Source organism: Pleurodeles waltl, chromosome 1_1 (assembly GCF_031143425.1).
Source record: "Pleurodeles waltl isolate 20211129_DDA chromosome 1_1, aPleWal1.hap1.20221129, whole genome shotgun sequence".
NCBI classification, from domain to species: Eukaryota; Metazoa; Chordata; class Amphibia; order Caudata; family Salamandridae; genus Pleurodeles; species Pleurodeles waltl.
The window spans coordinates 91,370,243-91,393,775 of NC_090436.1; the positions used below are offsets into that span (position 1 = coordinate 91,370,243).

General features: G+C 44.2%; 1 protein-coding gene across 8 annotated transcripts in view; it reads right to left on the reverse strand.

Moving 5' to 3' along the window:
• The window catches only part of CELF4 (CUGBP Elav-like family member 4), a 1,197,256-nt gene extending 1,173,930 nt beyond the window's left edge, over window positions 1-23,326 (reverse strand). For all 8 annotated transcript variants that reach the window (XM_069218773.1, XM_069218769.1, XM_069218589.1 and 5 more), the window contains exon 1: window positions 22,937-23,326. In XM_069218773.1, coding sequence (XP_069074874.1) covers window positions 22,937-23,189 — 253 coding nt within the window. In that variant the 5' untranslated portion in view covers window positions 23,190-23,326. The remainder of the gene's footprint in view (window positions 1-22,936) is intronic.
• Window positions 23,327-23,533: the final 207 nt, after the last annotated feature.

Below are 23,533 nucleotides of genomic sequence, written 5' to 3' on the forward strand. Positions count from 1 at the left end.
ATAAGATGGTCCTGAATACTTTAAATGATTACTTTGAGCATGTTAGATGTATCTTTAAACCAAACCAAAATATATGCACACATGTGGTATTTGCCACTAATCGAATAATGCGGAAAACTGACAGAAGTAGCCATGCAGATGCTAATGAGCTATACAAGGTAAGCGAGCTTCAAAGTAAATATTTCAAGATAAGATTCTCAAGGCCCAAATTAAGTACATCGCATTAACTAATGAAATTAACCTAATCAAGCAGTCCTATGCCCAACTACCTTCCAAGACAAAGGAAAGTGTATTCCATGTTAACCAACATACTGATTAAAACTAAAGTGTGTGTATTAGATGGAGAAGTTGCTGGGTTGGAAAGTTAACATCTTCAAGCCACCAAATAAAGATACAATAAAAACACACATTTATGGAGCTTTTTTTCCCAAGAATAAGAGTAGCAGGAGTAAGTCACAGAAAACAGAGGAGTAAGGCAAAGCTGTATACAGAGCAATCTTTGGCAATCACTCGCAAGGTCACACAATATTAGAATCCTCATTGTGTTGATCTCCCACGAGCTTACCCACAACAAACCTGTTGACAAAACTTAGAGCCAATGACATCACTTATGTGTATCAGTGACAACATAAAAAAGAATTGGTGACTTCAAACAGCAATGGGATCAAACCAACCATCCATTGTTAAATAAATGGATGGGCTCCACTGTTCTCTTTAGAGCGCTGCACCACACTGTTAGTGTGACATTTAACTGGTCACGAACTTGATCAATCAGTTTAACACAATATCACCATCTTTGAAGACAATACAAAGGACATTGGGTCATTTTAGGAATTTTAGCCCATAAAATAATGCTGATAAGGAATGGGAAGCCTCTAAATGTACAACTGAATACCAGATGATGTAAGGAGCTAAGTGTGGAATGAGAAGAAAGATATGCTATAATTTCAAGGTTAGTGGATAATAAATTGCTTAATTGTGGAAAATGTAATTCCTTACAATAATTCTCGGTATGCACATAGCATTGCTTTTTTGTCTTCAAGAAGTCTCTCTTACTGAGCATGGCTTCAGATATCTTGGACATTGGTAAATGCTAGTTTACCCTCACAAAGGCTAGAAACTGAGCTTAGGAACAGTTATATAACAGTAGACATGTTCATTTGTAGTTGTACATCAGAATATTTTAAAGAAATTCTAAAGTGGCAAAATATCAAATTGCATATATATCGTGTCCATAATAATGTTTTAAAAAAATCATACCACCAGGTGTGTATCTTTTAATATTAACCCCAATGAGACAATAAATGATGTAAATAGTATTTAGAACATATTATGTTTATCATATAATAGATGGTCCTCAATATTCCAGTATTATATCCGGGACCACTTAAACTATGCAGCAGAGAAGCGCCAAATTTTGCAGAAGGGTTGACTAAATTACGTGGCAAGAAAAGGCAAATTATGCTGCATAATGTGGCACGTTTTTGATAGTTTTACTTCATTGTTTTGTAATTTATACGCAGGTTAATACTGTCTGCCAAAGATTTCATCTCATCACTACCAGTTTAACAACTAAATTCATAGGTAAGCAACTGAAAGATGAGCAGTTAACCTCTGCAAAGCGATTTCCAAAGCTAGCAAACACGTTACCATGTTTTTATTAACTTTTGATCATCTGAGCTAGACACAACTTTCTTGTTGAAGTATGCAGATTATGCAGCAGATGATGGATTATGTGGCAAATGAGGTAAATCCTTAAATATACGCAGAATTGCAGAAGTCCAGTGGCCCTGATTATAACTTTTTTGCCCTGATAAACATACTCCCTAAGCATACTGAGAATGGAAGAATAGTTAAGAGCAATTGACAAGCTCAACTTCAAAGAAATTTTATAGAGATTTGAAGGAGAGTCATCCTGTGCTGGCATCTCTCAAATAAACTGTTGCTGGTACTACCGTTCTGTTCATTACTCTTCATTTGGGCATGAAAGTCAGATTACATACCTAACGTGATATCCTATCCATGGTTGAATCCATCCTAGATTTTCAGGCTATCCGCCTGGGATAAATTGAATTACCTAAAATCTAAAGATGCATAATTTAGATAGAAACTGACTAACCTAGAAATCCTAGATGAAGCTATCCATCATGTAACAACCTTGGCCACCAATGACTGAATAATATGTAACCCACTCCAAGATTGTGCTAAAAGATTTAAGTGGTATATATTTAGTAGTAATGACCTCTATCACATACTTCAAGCACATACTTTATTGAATAATAATTGTAAGGTCATACAGCATCCCAATTACCAAGAAGGCTCGAATTCAGAGGCACCAACAACCAGGAATTCATGTTGCCCCGGTAACCAGTCATGGAGCTGTTAAACCATCAGTGCCTTACCTTATTCAATGATATCCTATTTGTGCAGATTAATAATAGATATCATGACGCCTGGGTATAAAAGCTGCTCCTTTCTTTTATTAAGTTTCTCTGCTTAGCCCCTGGATTCACCTCTGCATCAAAGACACAGAAAAATGCCAGACCAGGTGGCCATTTATTCCTGGAAAAGTAAGGCCTGTTAATTAGCGGATAATGACACAATTTCAATGTCTGGAATTTTTTTAACTCCCACTTCCCGATTGACTAATACACGAGCAATGCAATATACTGCCTTGTAAAAGAGTGCTCAGTCATTCGACTAATTGTGGGTTTATATTGTCCTTTGCAAACATTTAGAGGGTGATTCACATCAAATTATATTATGCCATATGCCAACTTGGCAGCCTGTACGTGAATATGCATGCCACTCAATTGAAGAATTTACAGGCACAATGAACAGTATCCTGTCAGGCAGTTCATATCCAACCATGTCTTATTTTGCAAAGCATGCACACTTGGGAACTTCGAGAGACACCAGAATCGTCTTATTTGTGAAGCGTATCTCTGTTGCATTTGTTGCTGTCTTGTTAATGTATGCATCATTTAGCATGACTGTGTATTCTTTGCTTCCAGTCCTCGGCTGTTGATTAGATGCATGTTTACTTTGCACACAGTCCATAGAATCCATCTCTGGGTAGACTGCCTGAGCAATATATTGACACTGACACAGTTTACTGCACTGCTCAGCTGCACAGGAAGGATGCTGCAATGTACCAGCCTAGGAAAAGAGCTGAAGGCGCATCTCCAAGCGTATCTTGCACAATGCATTTGATTTGTTGAAAGTGATATTTTTTGCTGATGATGGCAGGCTTCCCCACAAACAAGTGGTATCGTTAAAACCAACATTTAACATCACATCTCCATAACCACTGCCATATTGCCTGAATGCATGTCTATTACTCCAGATCCTAATATATAATGCCAGCTCTAGCTGATGTATTAATGGTAAAGTCAATGGAGACAATTCACGAAGAAATATTTACTCTTCAACCATAAAACTGCTTCTCCTTATTGGGGCAGATTCACTACTTTTGGGTATTCACAAATGTTCCTTGAAGCTTGCTAAGAAGGTTCGCAGGTATACCACCGAGGATGCCATGTGACTCTCCCCAGGGCTCCTACTCCCAACGTGCACAATTGTACACAGCATGGAATTACAATCATAGAGAATGGAGCTCTTTGTACAAAGACATACTTAACTTTGATAATGTCTATGTGCTGGGAAACCTTTCCACATGGAGAAAGCCTTTCCCCTACACCATCACTATAAGAACTTATATTGTTATTGTGGTCTCCCTGTTATTTTCTGGCTGATATTGCTGGCTTCAGGATAGTGGGCACTAAACCACAACTAACCAGTGCAGCATCGCTGTCTTCCCCCTAAAACATCTGCTAAAACATCTGCTAAAGCATGATTTACCTGATTGGCTTCTCTAACTTTCCTTAGAGCCACAGTAGATGTTTGAGAAAATACACCAATGGGATGGAAGTTAAATGACATTGGTGGTCTGCAGTGTGTATGTGCGCCATTAATTTATAGGCTAAAAATACATTTCTGTTTAGGAACACCAATGTCCTCTGGCTGTGCTGCAGTTTAAAATCACTGCCAAGATACATGGAAAGGAAAAGTGCCTTACCCAAACTGGAAACCTTTTTTTTAATATATATATATTAACAGTTACCCCGTAAGGTATGCCTTGAAAGGTCATGATCAGGCAGGGTGCCATAAAATATAATAAAAAGTGTCAAGTTATGTATTTGAAATAATGTGCCCTCACAGTGATTAAATATTTAAAATATGTTATCACAGCAATAGGTAAGCAAGATTTACCATGAACATGGTTAAGTGTAAATAATATCCTTATTTATATATCTGCTTTGCAACAAGCTAGCAACAAGAATCAAAGTTATTTTCCATTAAGTTTTGTAAATTTAATTTGATGATAAAATCAAATTTTAGTGGAAAAGAGATATCAGATTTTCTCTGTGTTACTTGAATCATTAACTGGATTAGAGATTTGGCACTCGTCTCCCAGACGCTTAATACACATTCTTGAATTCCGTTAACAAACCTGTTCCCAAGGGAACAAGTGCTTTACCTTTTGTCCCAGTAAAGCAGGGGTGTTGTCAACAACTGGTCACATAGCAGGTGCTACCAATCTAGGAAGAGGCCAGGAGCAGTAGCAGAACAAAGGACACCTTTCACACTTTTTCTTTGGAGTTGTCAAATAGGGCTAACAGGATCTGCTTTCTTTCACCCTTAGGGTCTATCTTTGCCCTGTGTCTCTAGTCTTGACAGGAGGAAGTAAACAGTTCTTGCACCTGAGAGTGATGGGGCTTCATCTAATATAGAATACGTGTTTCCCTTTTTTTAATTTAGGGCTTCTGGGAATTATTTCAGTACAACAAAGAGGAAACTATGCAAACGTAAATGGGCAAAGGGTGGGAAAGTAGATATAAATGGGTGTAAAAAACCGCTCCAATCACTGGTTACAGGAGAAGAAAAGACTGTCATCTCACCAACACCTCCTCAGAACCTCTGAAAGCTATAGCTAAGCTCAACAAGATGGAGGCCTGCTGGAAGAATAAAGACTCAAGTACCTTTGACTATTACTGGCACAAATGTACTGGAACTGATCTAAAAGGGTCAGGTGGCGGACATCTTGTTCGATAATTCCAAAGAAACAAAAAGTAGAATGACTCCAGACTCTAACAAAACCTAGCTAACCACAAAGAATTGGACTCTTGGGAGCCCTGATTGAGAAAAGACTGGTGTGCATAGACCTTCCTGCGACCGAGGGATTTTAGGAGGAACCAGCAAGAAATTTTACAGCATATAAATAAAAGCAGGACTTAAACTTTTTTCCACCTCCAGAGGGCCAGGACAAAGTGAGAGGCTTGTCAAAGGAAGATGCACTAATCCTGAAGGTAAAACCCTGGAGTGAAACAAGTTGCCAAATCTTTCATAAGTATTGAAGTAACCTTGGCAGCTATGAATTCCAGCTGTGTCACACTCAGTGATTTTGGCAAAGAAACTTACAGCTTCAGCTGGAGATTGATGACAATATAGTTGACTGCATCAGTATTGCGTCAGCTTCAGCCTTAGACTTTAATTGCTAGAGTACTTTGATCTCAAAAGAATAGGCAAAGTTAGAAGGTAAAAACTGTAATGGAGTGACAAAAGCTGTTTATCTGACTTAGGGCTGCCTTTAGCGCTGGTGGTGCCAATTGGAACAATCTTTTTTGCACCCCTCCCCCCATGACCTCCTCCTCAGGTTCCCTCACTACCATCCAGCAAAAGTGCTCCTCATCTCTCCATAGCTCCTCTCTCAAATGCATTTCATTTGTTTAAAAGTGCAGGTAAAGGCTGGCTTTACTAAGCCACCCAGGTATCCACATAAAATACAGATCTGTTCTTTGCAGGAGGCATGTTAACTCTCTTTACTGCTGTATGGTGAGACACAACTCTGATATCTAACTCTAGCAGGAAAATTAAACACAAGAGCTGTATTTACATTTGTATTGATGCCTGAAAGCTGAGACACATGGAACTCTACAGCAGGTGCTCTTTGGCATGAATTTCTGATAGCTATCAGCATGAGAAAATATCATATATGAGTTTGGAAATGCCTACAAATATATGAGTGTGTGGATACTGCCAAACTTGCAAGGCTATCCATGCCTTGTTCAGGTCTCTTACTATCCTTTTGCATAGCATTTACTACTGCAGACATCACCACATCTGTGGCAGAGACAGCCATATTAGTAAAACCATTTACTAGTAATTACGAGGAGAATGTTGCTGCTACTTAGCTGAATGTACCACCTACTGCTCTACCTATAAAACCAGCATGTCCATCTATGAAGTATCATTGAGTATGTGTGTCGCTTTGTTGGATGTCTACTTCTCACTGGTGAGAGTGATTGAGAAGTGGAAGCTGGGCCCTTCATCGTTTAAAGCCCAGAACAGTTTGCAGAGAACACACAAAGCTAAACATAATTAATATAATCTTTGAGGTCACCAAACCAACCCAGCATAATGGCAGAAGCTTTCAGATGAAAATGGTCTGTCTTGTGATGCTAACTTGTGGAATATATTGTGGTTACTTTACCAGACGTTTGAAATTCAGGATAAACATGATTTAAAATAATCTGATTCTGGCTATCTGTAGCTCAGGTGGTGACTTACTTTATTATTAGATTGAAGTTTATTGTAAGATTGCTTGGAGATCTAGAGATGTTGAACTAAACATTGTTTTTTATATTTGACAGAGCTTCATTACATGAAATGTTATGATGACTGAAAAGTGACAAAACATTCACTTCCATATGATGTTTGCCTCAAATATTCTTGGAAGCAGAGGATATCCCCTGAATACCAATCATAGCAATTAATAAGACTTTTAATGCACCTGAAAGTGAGCTCTTTTCACTTTGCATGTGTTGTTGCTGCGAGAACAGATGGAGAGGCTTCATCAAAAGTGATGGGTCTATTAAGGAAACGTCATAGTTGTAGACTGTAGGAATTTCAATCACCAGAAAGAGTTTCACTTATGTGTTGGATGGAGCAGAAAGCCCAAGACTGACTTTGGTTCATGTAGAGATTGAAAGAAATGTGAATGAATGAGTATATCCTACTATGTTTCAAGAACTAATGTGATTAGTCAATTAAATTCACCATCATCTACCTCATCTTCTAAATTCTTGTGTTTGTCCATAATTTGTTTCAGATTGTTTATAATGTAGCATGTTCTTTCTATTGGAAGGCAACATAGTATATATAGTTATTATTCCATACAGACATTTTTATACACATTACTCTTAAGTACACGTTCTCACCATTCACATTTCATTTAGCTATGTTTTTATTTATTCACCCTTGAAAAGCACTTGCTTCTCGCAGTCACTTATAGTAGTGAGTCTACAACCCCATCAAGTATAGAGTCTTCATGGTGGAATCCTGCACCTCACTATTTCTGTAACCTATGGATCATAACCTGCATAATTTATTTCAACAATATTCTGATGCAGATGTTTAATTGGGAAATCTGACTCTCAGGAAGAGGTGGAACATTCTCTTATACCCTACTTTCATCAGTCAACTGCATTAAAATCATGGATCGATGCGGGTTAGTTTGAAATGATGCCAATAACATTGTTTACCATAAATAAGCACGGATATAAAATATATGTTTTTTAGATATTCCCAGGCTCTAAGGGTAAACATGCTTTATTCCGACATTCTGACAATATCTAGGCTTAAAAAGCGGCGCAAATGCGGCGCTAAAAAAGTATAAATATGGGCCTTATTTTTTTGTTTTACAAATTGATCATTGATTACTGCCCAACATAATTTCAAAATGATATAAACAATCCATTTGCTCAGTTTCTAGCCTGCAGTCAGGCTGCCAGCTCAACATTGCAGAGGTATGCCTCCCTTTTAGAGTTCTATCACAGTGTGGAACCGCGGTGGGGAGATACTTGCACAAATAACATTTGATTTCAGTTCACTTCTAGTTTAGAGAGCTTGGCAACAGTTGAACAAAGGACGCGCTATTGGGAGGATTTCATTTCTATTCTAAGCAGTGTGGCCAGATATGATATGGGTGACCTGTTTTCTCTTTACTGGCAACTTCTAATTGAAAACATGTCTTAGTAATAAAGACAAATCTCCCTTCTTGTCAGAAATGATCTCCTGGGCATTCAGTGCCAGATGCTTGAATATTTCATCTTCACTTATCCTGTCTATCCGTTCCAGGATACTCTTCCTTCCCCACTCTGAAGATGCCTCTTGTTGGCCATGGCAAAATAATCCACAAGATACCATTCTAGGACGCAAACCTTTGAAAATGAAGCAAATCGCCAAACTGACAAAGGAATAATAGATGTAATATTTGAGACAGCTACAAGAACATCTTTGTACAGATGGTCCATTTTTAAAAGCCTGTAAGTTAAATCCAGTAAGCCGTCACATTGTTCCTAATTGTCATTGGAACAAATGTCGCTTCCCCGGATAAATGTTTTCATTAGCACTTAGCAAATAGAAACATGTATATCTCCCAGAATGCACTCCACTGTAGTAATATCAAAAAGAATGCATCTCTTCACTCTTATATTAGATGTTTTGTCCTGGTAACGCGCTAATCTACACGGCTTCCTATTCTGCAGCCCAAGACTGCACTTAAAAAGCTGCATTTTCAAATATAATACCCCAAGCTTCTAAAGATGGATTGTTAATGAGGGTTATGTTAAGAAATTACTTTTTTTATGTATTACTTTTAAAAACAAAATAACATTACAATTCATTAACCTGTCCCATCCTCCCTCCCCCAGACCCTAAACAAGGAGAGAGATGCGAATCACACTATGTGCGAATAAATATAAATCCATATATAACATTGGATCACTTAAACAGCATCGTCAGTACTACTGCATCAAATTACAGCAGATCAGCATCACAGACATATCAAAAAGTATTAATCAACTGTCCCCTCCACATCTTGTCCCGGTTCACGATCTCCCATTTCCTGTTGTATCCGGACTTCTACTAAGTCCCATTCCATCGTACCTCCATGTTGCATCCCGTTGTAAACGAACCTGTGGCGTATCCCACATTAAGGAATTACTGTGTGCTCGGAATGATATTTTGCAAAGATGTTGTTTACATCAAGGAAGGACAAGGTCCTTAACTTTACTATGGGAAGTGACTTGGCAACATATTTTAGCAATGAAGGGCTTACATAAAAGAATGGTTAGTGTGTTATAATACCTTTATCCAAGACTGTCATGTTTGGAATGTGTAGATAAGCCCACCCCATCTATACACCTTGGCTATTTAGCCAGAGGTCCCTAAAGTGACCAGCGATTCATAAAGAATTCATGCACTGAAAAATCGCCACGGTTACTTTATACACTGACCAGACCGATGTATGGAAGTCACTGTCATCTAATGGCATCTTCTAGTGTAACCCATTGTCAATTTCCCTTCCACATTCTTGATAAACTGGCACCCTTTAGTTTCCTGAAGCCGGCATCTTGTCTACTTCTGTTTGTACAACATATTTCTAGTTTTCTCAATAAATGAACAAATGTATCAGAAACTGTTATTTACCAATATACGGACAAGAGTGACAGCTGTGCTTATATCTGCTGTGTGAGATTAAAGAACATGTAACAGATCTCACTGTCCATGGTAAGAACAAGTCAATGTAGATTTGCACAATTTACAAATGTGTTAAACAATAAAATTGCTTTGTAAGAAGAGATCGCTTTAGGTGGTTGAGTATTTTAAACAGCGGTCACTGTCAATGAATAATTGTAGCTTTTCAAGTTCTTTTTTCGAATATCAGAATGTAATGCAACTGACATGATCAATTCCAGTGGCCTGTTTACTAGACGCTGAACTGTACATTAAAAAATGCCTTTTCCGCTATTTTTATGCCAATAAAAGAAACCATAACGTCAACCCACCTAATTAAGCATTGTCAAACACAGACTTGGCTCTCCTAAGATGTGATGGTCACAGTTCATTAACATCAAAAGTGAAAATATTTGTTCTGCATTCGTCTATTATAGTCTTTGCTTTCTCACCATATTTAATGAGTTGCTATATTGTGCTCTTGTAATAACTGCGTTATATTTTTCAATTCACGTGTCATCCATTTTTTTCCTCTTACCACCAAATCATGGGCCTGCCTCAAGGCATCAATTTATTAACATTGACAGCGCTTCTGATCGAAGGACTCCGACTGTTCAACTATTATTAAAAAGTAATAACCTCTGCAATGAAGACCTCTGTGACTTTAATCAATTGCGGTGCAAAACCTGTCACGTGTTCCTCTCCTCATAGTGTCACCTCTACACGCTTTACTGAAGTGAAACCCCAGGGGTGCAGTCAACCTATGCGGCTATCAACATCTCAGTGTAGACCTACTCTGACCTGGAAGCACGCGAAGACTTCCACGAGACTCTCCTGAGCACTAGCAATACCTGGAACATTAACCAACCTGCGAATTCAAGTGGATTTCTTTCTAGGCCAACAATAATTTTGAATGAATGCTGATGTTGTATCCTTACTCGTGACAAAACTTATTTGTGATGCACTTGTCCATTGGTGCTACAATGCTCCTGGTGCTCGTGCAGCTACCCCAGTAGCATGACATACAGAGCATCTGGGGCCATTGATAGCTGTGAGAAATCATGACTGGGCAGTTTAGTGGCTCAAGGAACTTTTATATTTGAAAATTCTAGGGTTGCTCTCAATGCACTGTCATTTTGAACCTACACCTGAAACACGACGCATGCAAGATGAACAAATGATGAAGATCATAATTTTGCGCCTTACTCCCACCCTGCACCACTCACACTGCTCTGTGTCCCCCCATGCAGAAGGCTGTGTCCTTCCACATGGGAACCTGCCTCCCAGGCTTACTTCATTCAAACACTATCTGACACTAGTTTGTCAGTAGATGTGTCTTTGCCCCCCCTACCAAATCCACTTGTTTACTATCTCTACTGAATTGAGCAGTGGAGTGTGGAATATGTATTAAGCACAAAACCTTTTTGTGATCATTTCCCAAATAACTGCTTTATCAAGGATACACCGAAGTGCTGCCTAGAACAATAACTCTAACTACCTGCTTTGGGGCACGAATAATCATAATGTAAATGCAACAATCGTTATATTACAAATATTACAGGAATGTGGCTATCAACCACAAGAGACAGAGGGGACGTCGGTGTGCAGTTGTTCTGTTGGTTGCAAAGTTTTCCCTAATAAATAATATGACTGATTTTTTGTACTGTAATCATGCAACTTGAGTTACATAAGTGTTGTTCTGCAGACACATTACGTTTACGTTTTTGTGGTTTTAGTATGGCTTTTCAAGTTGTTCCTGCCGCGTATAGAATTTATATGATTTTGCCTATGGTGGATATCTTTACAAGCGGCCTACTTATCCTAGTAGTCTTTGGGCCGGTCCAGCTTTCTGGTCTCGGTATTCATCTTCTAGCTCCTGCGTTTGAAAATCCTCAAACTCTGCTAATCGGCTTCAGAATTTAAGCAGGAACTGTCCAGGAGGACTCTACATGCTGCCATGTTGTTCAAACCACACATCTGTATCCAGTGTGGATGTTTAATACTAACAGCCCCTGTCTTGTGCTCCTGCTCCCCAGCTGCTCGTTTTGTTTTGTGTTTTGTGGTGTGCCCTTTTACAGGTCAAACGGATACCATTTTGACCGATTTTTGCACCTCCCCTTTCAACACATTTGACTTCGGTCTCCAGGGTTAAAATGTATGCTGAATAATATGGCATGTGTGTGGCCTGTCAGTGTGAGGGATACTGGTCTGGTTCATCGGCTGCATGTGGCTGAAGTTTGACACTACATTTCATACCACATTTTCAAGTTATGTTGTACGATAAAAACCTTTCCATTACTTTTTGTTAATTAGTACGCAATAAATTCATGAGTAGATAGAGGCATGTTAAAAGACTAGTCACCCTTAAGAAGCAGAGACACCTAATGCCAGTCACAACATTTCTGAATGATGCATTCTGACCAGAGAAATACACGTAATAATGTACAGTAAACTTGGGAGCAATATGTGGTGCAGATTTACTAAGGAATTGTGTTGTCCTTGTGTGACACAAGTCATTAAAATTGCCAGGACACTCTTGAGTAGCTGTGTGCTCTATAAATTCAGTCACTCTCACGATTATAAGACAATACAAGTCCTTGACTGGGATTTGCTAAGCCACACAAAGCCGCTTTGGTAAATGCAAAGTAACACAAGGCAGCTGATAATGGTGATGTTCATTACTTGGCTTCTTGGTTTTTAAATTGGGGAAGGTGACCCTTCCTGCACAAAAACAATCCTGCCCGTAAAGCAAGCACCCTCGCACCATGATGCAAGAGACCCTGCGTCGGCGCTACGCAGCCTCAAGTGCACCAGCACAGGAAGAGAGTTGAAGACCGTCATATCTTAGTAGATGTGGAGCTGTGAACTCTCCCCATTCGCTCCACGCAGTGCAGCATCCTGCCTTGCTGCACTGCGTTAATTCTAAGTAAATCTGCCCCTCGGTTATTCACATCTCTCTCTTCAATCCTCCTCACTCACCCATCCCTTTTGCTTATCTCTCTCTCTGTTTATTTTTACACTGACCTCTCTCTCTCTCTAATATGCATTAATGTCCCCAAACACCCACAACACACACACACACTCCCTGCCTCGACCCCTCCTTCTTTTTCTCTCTCTCGCTCTTTCTCTTGCGGTCCCTCTTCCTCTAAGTTTCTTTTTCTCATCTTTTTTCTCCATCTTTTCTCTTTCTCCTCTGATTCCACTTTCTTTTTCTGTTGCTCATCCTCTTTCACTCTGTTTTTCTCATCCTCCCTCTCTTTCTCAGTTTCTCGTTCTCATCTTGTCTCCCTCTTACTTTTTTCCTTCTCTTTCTCTCTCGTTCTCTTTCCCTTTCTCATTCCCTCTTTATCTATCTCATTCCTCCAGTCTTTCTCTTAGATTGTGACGCCTCCTCTCTCCATTCACTTCGCACCTTTGCCTCTGTCAGCATGTCTCTATATCCTTACCTGTTTCTTACACTCTTTTCTGTTTTTCTCTCTCTTTCCCCTCCCTCCATTCCCCTCTTGCTTTCTCTGCTTATCTCATTATATCGCGCTATCTCTACGCCATTCGTCATCCTTTTCTTCGTCAGCCCCCTAAACCTTTCCGTCTCTACTCCCCCCCCCCTCTCTGTCTGTATCTCTCTCGGCCCCCCTCTATCTCTCCCCAGATAAACACGCGTGCATTGCAAATAAACCCTACACTTGGTGTATTTAATTCCATATCGCTCCCGCCTATATCTTTACCTTGGGTGTTCGCCTCTAATTTCAATTGCAACCTGTGCCATGAGCGTGGCATGTCTAACTCAGATGCAATTATCTGCTGTCAGCACCAGCGCTTAATTAGAAAAGGGTCTTGTTGAAATCTGATTGGTTGACAACAGCATTCTGTGTTCACATGCGGGATCTGTCACACGAGCTGTCACTCTCCCCCAAGAAGACGGCGGTAGACACTTCCAGCCCAGCGCTCAGCGCCCGCCTCGCCCCAGTCAACTACTGTACGCGGGCACAGCGCCAAGAAGAGACCGACCAGCAAAACAATGTAATCTCATCTGAGAAAAACATCAATAACACTGAATAAAACATAAAAAATCCTAAACATGTTCCCAGTGCTATGTATTAGATTAATTCTCTAACGGGAACGGATCGAGCTAACTCACTGCAATATCAGAAAATTGCTGCCAAACAGGTTGAAAGTCAAATCGTTGTCTTATGTCGCACAGTATGTTCAGTTATCCGTAGACTATTTATAGCCCCATTTAACCAGATTGGAACCAACTTTAGTTTGTCAAGTAACAGTGCTGAGACATAGGAGTTAACGCCATGAACCCAAGATCACACAGTTAGCTAGTGGGGATCGGAATCCCAGTCTACTGATGGAATAGCCGATCATTGCCACCACCAGACCATTTCTTGGACCAACTCACTATTAAGTGCACACTTGATTTTTAGACTCGGTTTTGTCTGAGGCCCTGCTTCTACTCACTGCAACACTTTGATAATAAGTAAATATTTCAAGAAATTCACACTTCTATCTTGCAAGCCATGGCGAGCAGCAGTACTGTACCCATGCTCCGAAGGGACAAAACAGGCAAGGGGGGGGGGGGGGGGGTGATATATCAAAGGGTTTTCAGTAATCAGAAATTTTCAAAATGTTCAAATTTGCAGGAAACCATATCTCATTCCACACCAGTTGAGGTATTCGCCAAAGGCACCATTGGAGTCCATCGGTGTCAATGCAGTGTCTATGTAGAAAGGTTTAAATGTTTAAATTTACCCCCATATCTCCCCATAAACTGTGACTTCTACCGCACCTCTACTATAACAAAGGGCCCTGGCTTCGCTATAAACCCATCTTTCCTTTCAGTGCTCAGTTAGCTCCACCTTGCACACTAAAATAGTTGTGCTCACTGCATTTATAGTTAGGGATGTGTACAGCATGCTAAGAACATTAAAATAATAATTACTCCTTGGAGTGAAAGGTGCTCCAATAGCTTCAAATAAAAACATGAAGGTATTGAGGCATTTTGTGATGTTTTATTTACTGTAAGTAGGAGCTGGTGGACACTTAGATGCAGTTCCTCTAGAATAGGACAGTTTCTGGTCCTTTACACAATGCAGTAATGCTCAGTTGTGGTGCTGTGGATGACAGCAGGTGAATCTACTCTCTTAACGTGAATAAAACACTAAGGTCGACTCATATCAGGCATTGTGACACACTGCCAGAAGAAGATCAGGTCACAGCACCTCTGCTTGAGGTTCAAGTTTGATGCTTTCAAGAGGTTTCCGCAGCCCACTGAAAGCCCGTGTTCCACCACACGACAGGGGTGCAGACTCACTTCTTGCTCTCAGTTGCCCTTGGCTGGTGGACCACAACGTAGTCTTACGAATACCAGCATATACGTTTTGAAGTGGCCAGGGCTCTGGAGGGATGAAAAGCTTGCACACACATGAAGAGAGATGTAAGACATCCAGAACAAAAGAGAGACTCGCTGCACCCCTGGCCTGGAGAAATGTTCTGTGTTCAATGAACACACATTAGAAAAACCAGATGAACCCCAAGCGCATAGTTGTGCAGCTCTGGATCAGCTGCAATTTTATCAGAATATGTATGGAAAATAGAGTTGAAGAAAGAGCTCGAAGGGCAGGGTCTAGAAGGATCTGACCTGCTAGAACAAGTGAGCAAGGTCAAGTTGTCGATGTGCTTTGTCGCACTCACAGCAGCAACCGCATCAAGCTCTGCTCAGAAAGCACTGGAAGAAGAAAACAGGGCACCAGGCTTCTGTTGCTGCAATCCTGGCACTGGAAGTCCCACCACACCCAGGTCCGTCAAGCTCCTCCTCTTCTAAGCACTAAAGACTCTTCTCTTGAAGCGACACCTCATCCATGTGCAACCCACCCAATGAACCCAGGTCCATCAAGCTCTTCCTCTTCTAAGCACTAAAGACTCTTCTCTTGAAGCGACACCTCATCCATGTACAACCCACCCAATGATCGACCCAGCTGTTGTTCTCGTTCATCCCTCCCCCTGCCTTTGTACAGTGCTCTGTTGCTTTGTAGCACGGTTTTCACAATAGAAAGGATTCAGGACACAGAGAAGGAGATAGAATGTGTAGACAATTTAGTAATTAACCCAGAAGGACCAAGGTCTCAGGAGGTTGATCCTCAGAAAATAATTTGGAGGTCATTCACGTGTCAGCCTCCTGGTCCATCATTCTGGTCACTGCACCGCAGGGAGAACGTGATGCTTTCTGAGCTGTGACTACCACGTGTTCTCTTACCAGACACGTGCTTCCGCCCACGCCTCTCGGAGCTTTGTGATCTTGTACGGCATGCTTCCTGCCCCAGTGTGTACAGCTTGTCTATCACGCCGAATGATACTGGCAGGCTTGCGCTGTCACGTCCAACACCTACGTCTACAAAATCCTGCCACATCAACTAGGCGCTACATCCATTTGATGCCTCGCCGAACTTTTAAAACATACATTGGCATAATTTCTAGCGGTGATGCAGAAGCATATTTTGCATGTCGTTGTCAGAACTTAACAAATGATCACTTATCATGTTATTTTTCAGACGGGTTTCTCAATAGATGCAAGTGCCTGTTTAACTCATTCAATTTATTTAAAGGGGCCATCGAGTGAAGAGGACAAGGTCAGTCCTCATTCTCAGTGTCACAACATGAACAGTCACGGTTCTAGAATGTCCCTTCGATGACGCCTACTAGGGATTTTTAATTTGTTTTAACATCATTCACTAGATGGGCCCTACAGAGCAATGAAAATATTGTGAAGGCAGTCGTGCACACAGGTGTTCGGAGAGTGACACACTAGTGAAATAAATGGGACGCAAGAATCAGTCGATCACTGATTGTGGCCAAGTGCATCGGGGTGTGCGTTGCGTCGGTAACTACAAAGGCGCGGTGGTGTAACACGAAACTGCCACCGTGTGATGCATTGTCTCGTGACTGTCGTGTCTGTTGTGTGTCAACAGCGGTGATGACAATGATGAGTCCACGTGGACCTGCGTGGTTTCAAGGTGGACGTGAGAAGCTTCACTTGAGGATGCGCCCGACTGTGCTAAATGCCCCAGTGACCAGTCCAAAAAGAAGAAAAGGGATATATTTTGTGCCAGTCCCGTGACTTCCACTCATCAACCATCGTACAACTTTTTCCTGAAAATGCCGCCACCGGAAAGGGCCGCATTTCTCGTGCATCTGCGCCTGCAACGAGGCACAGGCTTCCACCTGCGCGCGCAGCAGCCTGCTGGGACACGCGTGTTTAGATAGCATTTAATTGATAAATATTATACTAAACACCACTTAAAGCGGCCTTCGATGGCTGTGAGGCTAATGCATTGCTCTATTGCTGTCCAGAGAGCAGTAACCCCCTGCATCCCAGTAATTCAGCCAGTAAGCATGCACTGCTCGGCTGGGGCAGCCTGGAGGCGCTCTGTACCTGGGCTGACCATCCACCCCTGCGTCTGCCATGCTTACTCCTGCCCAGGAGCATTAGAAGCAGAGCACCAGGCCGGGGGGTGCCAGGTGCCATGGCACACAGAATACTGGCCCTGTGCTATCACAGCTATATGTCGCCCTAGCATGCCACCTTTGGGAGTGCCATGCATGCAGGCTGCATTAAATGCTGCTAGGTACAGTAGGGAACCTGTCTCACATATGAGGTTTATATGGCAAGGCCTGTCAATAGGCAACAACCAGTCAATGGCAGAACGAGTTGGACACCCAATGTTCCTACGTTAAGGGTAGTGGCTAGCGGTGACATGGGGAAGGCAGTTTGTGTAATTGATGGCTTCAGTTTGCGTTGGTCGCAGTCATTAGGAACCCAACCGCCCATGGATGATTGTTTCTGTGTCTTTAGTGTGTCTCTTGTTAACCTGTACGGATTGCATGCCTGCGCGGGCACCTGACGTGCCCACCGATCCCACACTTCAACGTGGAACTCAAGTGACTACACAAGACTCCCGTCCAGAATTCAACCTCCTTTATTTTAGGCTTGAAGAAGACTTCCTGGGATTGGTCATGGGGTTGAGAATGTGCCTGTTTACTGCTCCCAATGACCTATAGATGACATAATGCTCTGGAGAACTGACACCCAAAGATCAAGCCGTCAGTCACGGCTCACTCTTTAACTCGATGCGCTATGAAGTCATTGCTAACAGTACAAGCACTATACAAAAATACTGCTAAATAAAGACTCGTACTGTGTAACTCAGTCTTGTTAGTGACACATTTTGGTGATTGACAGTAACAAAAATGTCGCTGCAAACCCCAACTTTCAAAACCTTCTCCTTAGGTAAATCTGGCCCTGCTTTTGTGTTTAACACTAAATGTTCTAGCTACTTCTAACCACCGTGCTTGTTTGAGAGTTAATTTGAGGCACTGGAAGACACTGTGACTTATCTAAGACCACACTATTCAGACTAGAAGGAAAGCCAAGATCAGAACCCACTTTTCTTGACGTTATAGTTAAAAATGAAGCACACATCCCCCCCTATCCCCTCTGTGCCCAGCACAAAAATGCCTCTATTTCTTGTTTTTAACATTCACCATCGCGGCTATGCACCTTGGACTGTCGCGCGTTTAAATAACTGAGCTACACCTCTGACCACAGCAAGATTAGTTGCATCGAATGTCAGTGCTTGCGTACAAGTCAGTGTGTAAGAATCAGAAACAGGCAGCCATTTTCCTTTTCGGGATGGGCTGCGGCGGGGTAGTGGAGGCACGCGGAACGGCCAGCAAATATCCTGAACTCTTACCAACTCTGCAACGCTCGTTGCAGGGGTGGGAGCCCCGTGCAGCTTTTCCTAGTCCCTTCTCTATATTTAACTGGCAAATTACTCGCCTCTCCTCTGTGAGCCCGTGGTCTGACTGAGTTCACCCAGTATTAAATTAGGTTGTGGAGGATATATATATATATTTTTTTGTTATTGTGAAGGATGTAAGACCCTGTTCTCCGCCATGTTGCCGATTAAAGAAAGGAGAAAGCCAAAACGACAGGCTTCTTCCCCGAGAGACTTGTCATGCTTCCCGCCAAATAGTAATTAATCACTTGTGGCAAGCAAGTCATTTTTGCAGTTGCCAGGGGCACTTTTTCATGATTAGGATTAGTTAATAAATCAGACGCGTCAGAGAGTGAACCGAGCAGAGTTTTAAAGCTCGGAGCCGCGGAGCTCCGGGTACCAGCCGGGGGTTGGGGGTGGAGGTGTACTTCTGCGGGGAGGTGTCCTGCTGAGCTGACCCCCTCCACAGCACACATTACAAGCCCACCACAAACTCACTCTTCGTCGCCACTAGTTTGCTCATCTGGCAAATCGCAGCTTGCTTTCCTCAACGTCAGGCAGCTCAAAATCCACTAAATGTGTACTTCCAGAGGCGAGGCAGGGGGTTAATATATTCCTGAATTTCTGCTGATCTGAGACACATTTCCCATATCGTGCCTTTCAATCACCCATCATGTGCATTTATCCAGACCTTAATTTTCTGAAAGTTTCTCGAACTGGAGCAAAGGTGACCGCTGTGTTCAGCAAAATGGATTTAATGCCCATCCCCTCTGTCTTTTATGTGAAGTAAATACAAAAACTAAAACAATTAAATGTAGTGATCTTTAGTTGGGGGTTGGACCCCTGCACAGCGCCCAACCAATGAACCTATCTTCCTTGTCTCGTGCTAGTTGACTAAGGGGGTCCGCTGGCTACATAGGGGACGTTAGTCCCAGTAAGCTAGATTTAGGACCCCCGAACTATCACTAACCAACCCGTGTGATCCTGGTCAAGTTATTCTGGTAACGGGCACTTACGTTCGTCTAGCCAGTTGCTCAATATATTACAATGTTTGGCGCCTCAAAGCCAACAAAACGACCTTTCTTGTGAGACACTAGACCCTCTAAACCGGTAACGTGCTGGCTTGTCATCGCACCATCCCAAGCGAGTTTATACAATTCACTAATGTCCTTCCTCGCACTTAGCAAGTTCACCGTTAATAATGAACCGTCTGCATATGTCAAGTGAGTTGCTTTTCAACAATACGATTTTTTTCCCTAAACTATATCCTTGTGCGCGTGGCTTTACTCGTGGTTTGCTCTCGGTCCACATCTTGAATATTGCTCTCTTTTTAGGATCCAATCTCCCTTGATGCCTTAAAATCGTGTGTGCGTCTTTGGGGGTATCCGGCGTAATGCATGTCAGAGGGGGAGTGGGCACAATGGCTGCCTTGCACACGTGCAGGAGGCAATGTCGCCCCCTCCCCAGGCAGACTCTGATGTTCATAAAGGGAAATAGCAGTGCAGTCAGCCCGCCTCAAAATAAAAGCACCCGCTTCTCTTCTCTACATCTTACAAAATGCTCGCGTGGCGGCCATAGATGTCCCGCGCAGTGTGGCGTCTAATGACCAGATGCAGTGCACATGTGTCTACGGAGAGGAAAGGGAAATCTCTCTGCGAGGGAAGCTCTGCGTGAACCACGCTCCGGGTGAAGGAAGATGTATTCAGGGGGCACTCTGAAGAAACTCTGTGCAGAAAGTTTCCTGTGAGGGGAATTCCTATATGAGGGGCGCTATGTGTGAAGCACGATCTCCGTAAAAAAAGCACTATATGAGGAAAGGCCTATGTGAAGCAAGCTGTCTGCATGGACAGGTTTCTGCTAGGAAATCTTCCTGCGAGGAGAGCTCTCTGTGGAGAAGGCTCTCGATGAGACGGCAGCTCTCTGTGAGGCAAGCTCTCTGGAAGAAACGTCTCTTCAGCCTCTCTCATGCCCGCGGATCCCTTCCGCGCTCTCCACGCCGTTTCCCCCCCACGCAACTCCTGATCCCGTGTAAGTCTCTGGACCTTCGGCCTGTTTGCCCCTCTCTTTTCTGGTCTCAAATTTTTTTACCGGTAAGGCCCAAAATGGGACCTTGCTGCCGACACTGACTTTCAGTACCATCTATCTGCAGTCCCCTCCTGCTGTGACCCTGACTTTTAGCGCCTTCGGCTGGACACCGCCCTCCCTGACCCTGACTTTCGGAACTACATTTCAGGCAGCTTCTAATCTCGGCACCACCGGCGGCACAGGTCCCTGCTGGGTCTGGCTTTCAACCCCAAGTGGCAGGACAGTTCGCCTCCACCGGCCCTGCCTTCCATCCCCACCCCCCGACCATGGCCTTCAAAGCAATGGGCCTCCACATCCCTACTCCTGCTGACCCTGACTTAAGTACCACTTTCCGGATACCCCTCTCACCCTGCTGATTCTGGCTTTCAGCACAACTGGCCTGGACTGTTCCCTGATTGTGGCTGCCTCTCGTAGGGCGACGCGGCTCCCATCCCGCTGACCCTGAATTCAGCACCGCGCTCCGGACAGCTCCCCACTATTCCTGCCTCTCAGCACCAGTTGTCCTGGACAGCTCCCCGCTGATTCTGCCTTTCAGCACCGCGGACTGGACAGTTCCCCTCCCTTACCTAGTTTTCAGAAACAGCTTTTTGGACAGCAAGCTTTTTCACACATTAACTCCCTACTAGAGGTGGGGTTGAGATCAGATAGCGTGGACAGCTGCAATTCTTTGAACATTTTAGCATGTATTGTGAGAGTTGGCAGCTATCGGTTCCTTAAACCTGTGCCTGGTTTCAGCACAAACAGCATGGCCTCAAGTTCACGTACCTCACAGCGATTCTAGCGCCTCCTTCGCTTATATAGCACTGAGGCGGGGGCGGAGGACCTGTTCTGATATCCTGCCATTCACAATGAAGTCTAGCGGCTGTTGTGGGCACCAGTGCTTTTGGAGGCGGGGAGCAGTTCATCCTGCTCAAGCTCTACAGAACCATAAACCCACACATAACACCCTGAAGTCCGGCAGCTACGAAGGGGGATGCTACCTCCTCATCGCAAATAGACTGCTAGCACCGATAGAGGTACCGCTCCATTCCTTGGCACACACGAAGTTTTGGCACCTATACTGTGCCTCTTCTAGCTCCATCTTTTAGTAGCACAGGCTAGACAGCTCGATGGGCCTGCTGTACAGAACCACAAGTGTGGACCGCTTGTGCGGAATCCTGCGGACTGTTCTCTCTCACCATCCTCCCCCGGCTTCCCGCACCTCCCGAGAGAACAGCTTCCTCCTTCCACCCTGCATCCAGCAGGACGTACAGTACTTCCTCTCGTAAGCATTTAGTACCACTGTAAGTCTATCCACCCAGGAAAATAGCTCCCAGTTCCACCCTGCCATTCCGCACCACCCAGTTGAACAACTCTCTCCCTTCACCCTCGTATTTAGCACCAACCAGGAGAACTGCTTCTACTTCCACCCTGGCATTCAAACACCCTCCCCCCCGGCAAACAGCTCCCACTTCCACCCTGGCATTCATCATCGGTGAAGTACTGTATCCACCCTGGCATTCAGAACCACCCAGGCAAACAGCTCTCTACTTATACTCTGGCAATCAGCACCACCCGCGCCCAGCTCCCAAAGCACACCCTGAAATTCAGCACCATCCAGGCACACAGCTCCATACGTCCACCCTGACATTCAGCACCACCCAGGCACACAGCTCCCTACTTCCACCCCGACATTCCACACTACCTACATTGGCAGTTCCGTTCTTCTACAATGGCAGTCAGCACCCCCCAGGGAAACAGCTCCTTCTCGCACCCGCGCACTGAGCACCACTCTGGCGAACAGCGCCTACTTCCATCATGGCATTCAGCACCAGCCAGGAGAACAACTGCTACTTCCACCCTAGCATTTAGTACCACCCGGGAGAACAGCTCCCACTTACACCTGGCATTCAGCACCCCTCAGGATGACAGATCCCACTTACACCTGGCATTCAGCACCACTCAGGAGAACAGCTCGACTTGCACTCGGCATTCAGCACCACCCAGAAGAACAGCTCCTACATCCACTTTGGCATTCAGCAGCTCCCTGGCACAGAGCCCCCTACTTTCACCCCTGTATGCAGGAGCGATCGGTCGAAAAGGTCCCTTACGCTTCAGCTATTCAGCACCACTTTGCCGGACAGCTACCGTGGACGAAGCACATTCAGCGCCACGCGAGCGGACAGCTACCGCTTCCAGCCTCCCGCTGTCATCCAGAGCACCGAGGTAGACAGCTCCCCCCCCCACCAAAAAAATAAATATCTAACCCCGACTTCCAGCCCCACTCGGCTGGACAGCACCTTGCTCCCTCTCTCGCGCCTCCTACAGCGGCAGTGTGTAAAGCCACTGCTCTGCCCACCTGAGTCCCAGCTCCTCCAGGCTGGACAGCCTAATTGTCCACCTAGACTTCCTCCAATGACTCCCCACATCCCGCCCGCACCTCTCCTTCCCCGGCCCCGTCACCCGTCCCGGGTCGTCTCCCATGACAAGTTGCATCCGGCGTGGGTCCTCCTCACCTTTGTGCATGCCGGTGAACCTGTCCTTCAGCACGGTCAGCTCGTAGATCTTGCCGAACTCCTCGAAGAGGGGCTTGAGATCCTTCTCGTCCAGGTTGCGCGGGATCTGCCCGATGAAGAGCTTAATGGCATCGTGGTCCTTCATGGGGATGGTGGAGCCGGGGCTGTGGCTCAGCCCGTTCATGTGCCCGTTGGCGCCGGGGTTGCTGCTCTCGGGCTGCCCGTTCGCTAACGTGGCCATCTTTATATACATAGAGGACGCGGGGTCTGCCTGCTCTGCCTGCACGCTCTGGCTGCCTCTGCCTGCCTCTGCCCGCCGCTCCCGCACACATGCACTCACTGCACGCTCCCGCTCCCTGCTCTGGACGCGATTTTTTTGTTACATTGAACAGACAGGATCTGTGTCCTTTCTGTTTAAACAGGCTGGGTGGGATCATGTGGCGGGCAGGCTGGAGGGGGGGATCCCGGAGGCTTCCTCCAGTCTCCGGCTCTGCACACTGCCCTGCCTCCCCTCCGGCCCCCGGACAGGCACAGTGGTATCTCCCAGCAGCCCTGGGCTATAAATATAACCGGGCAGGAAGCCAGTCCACCTCCATT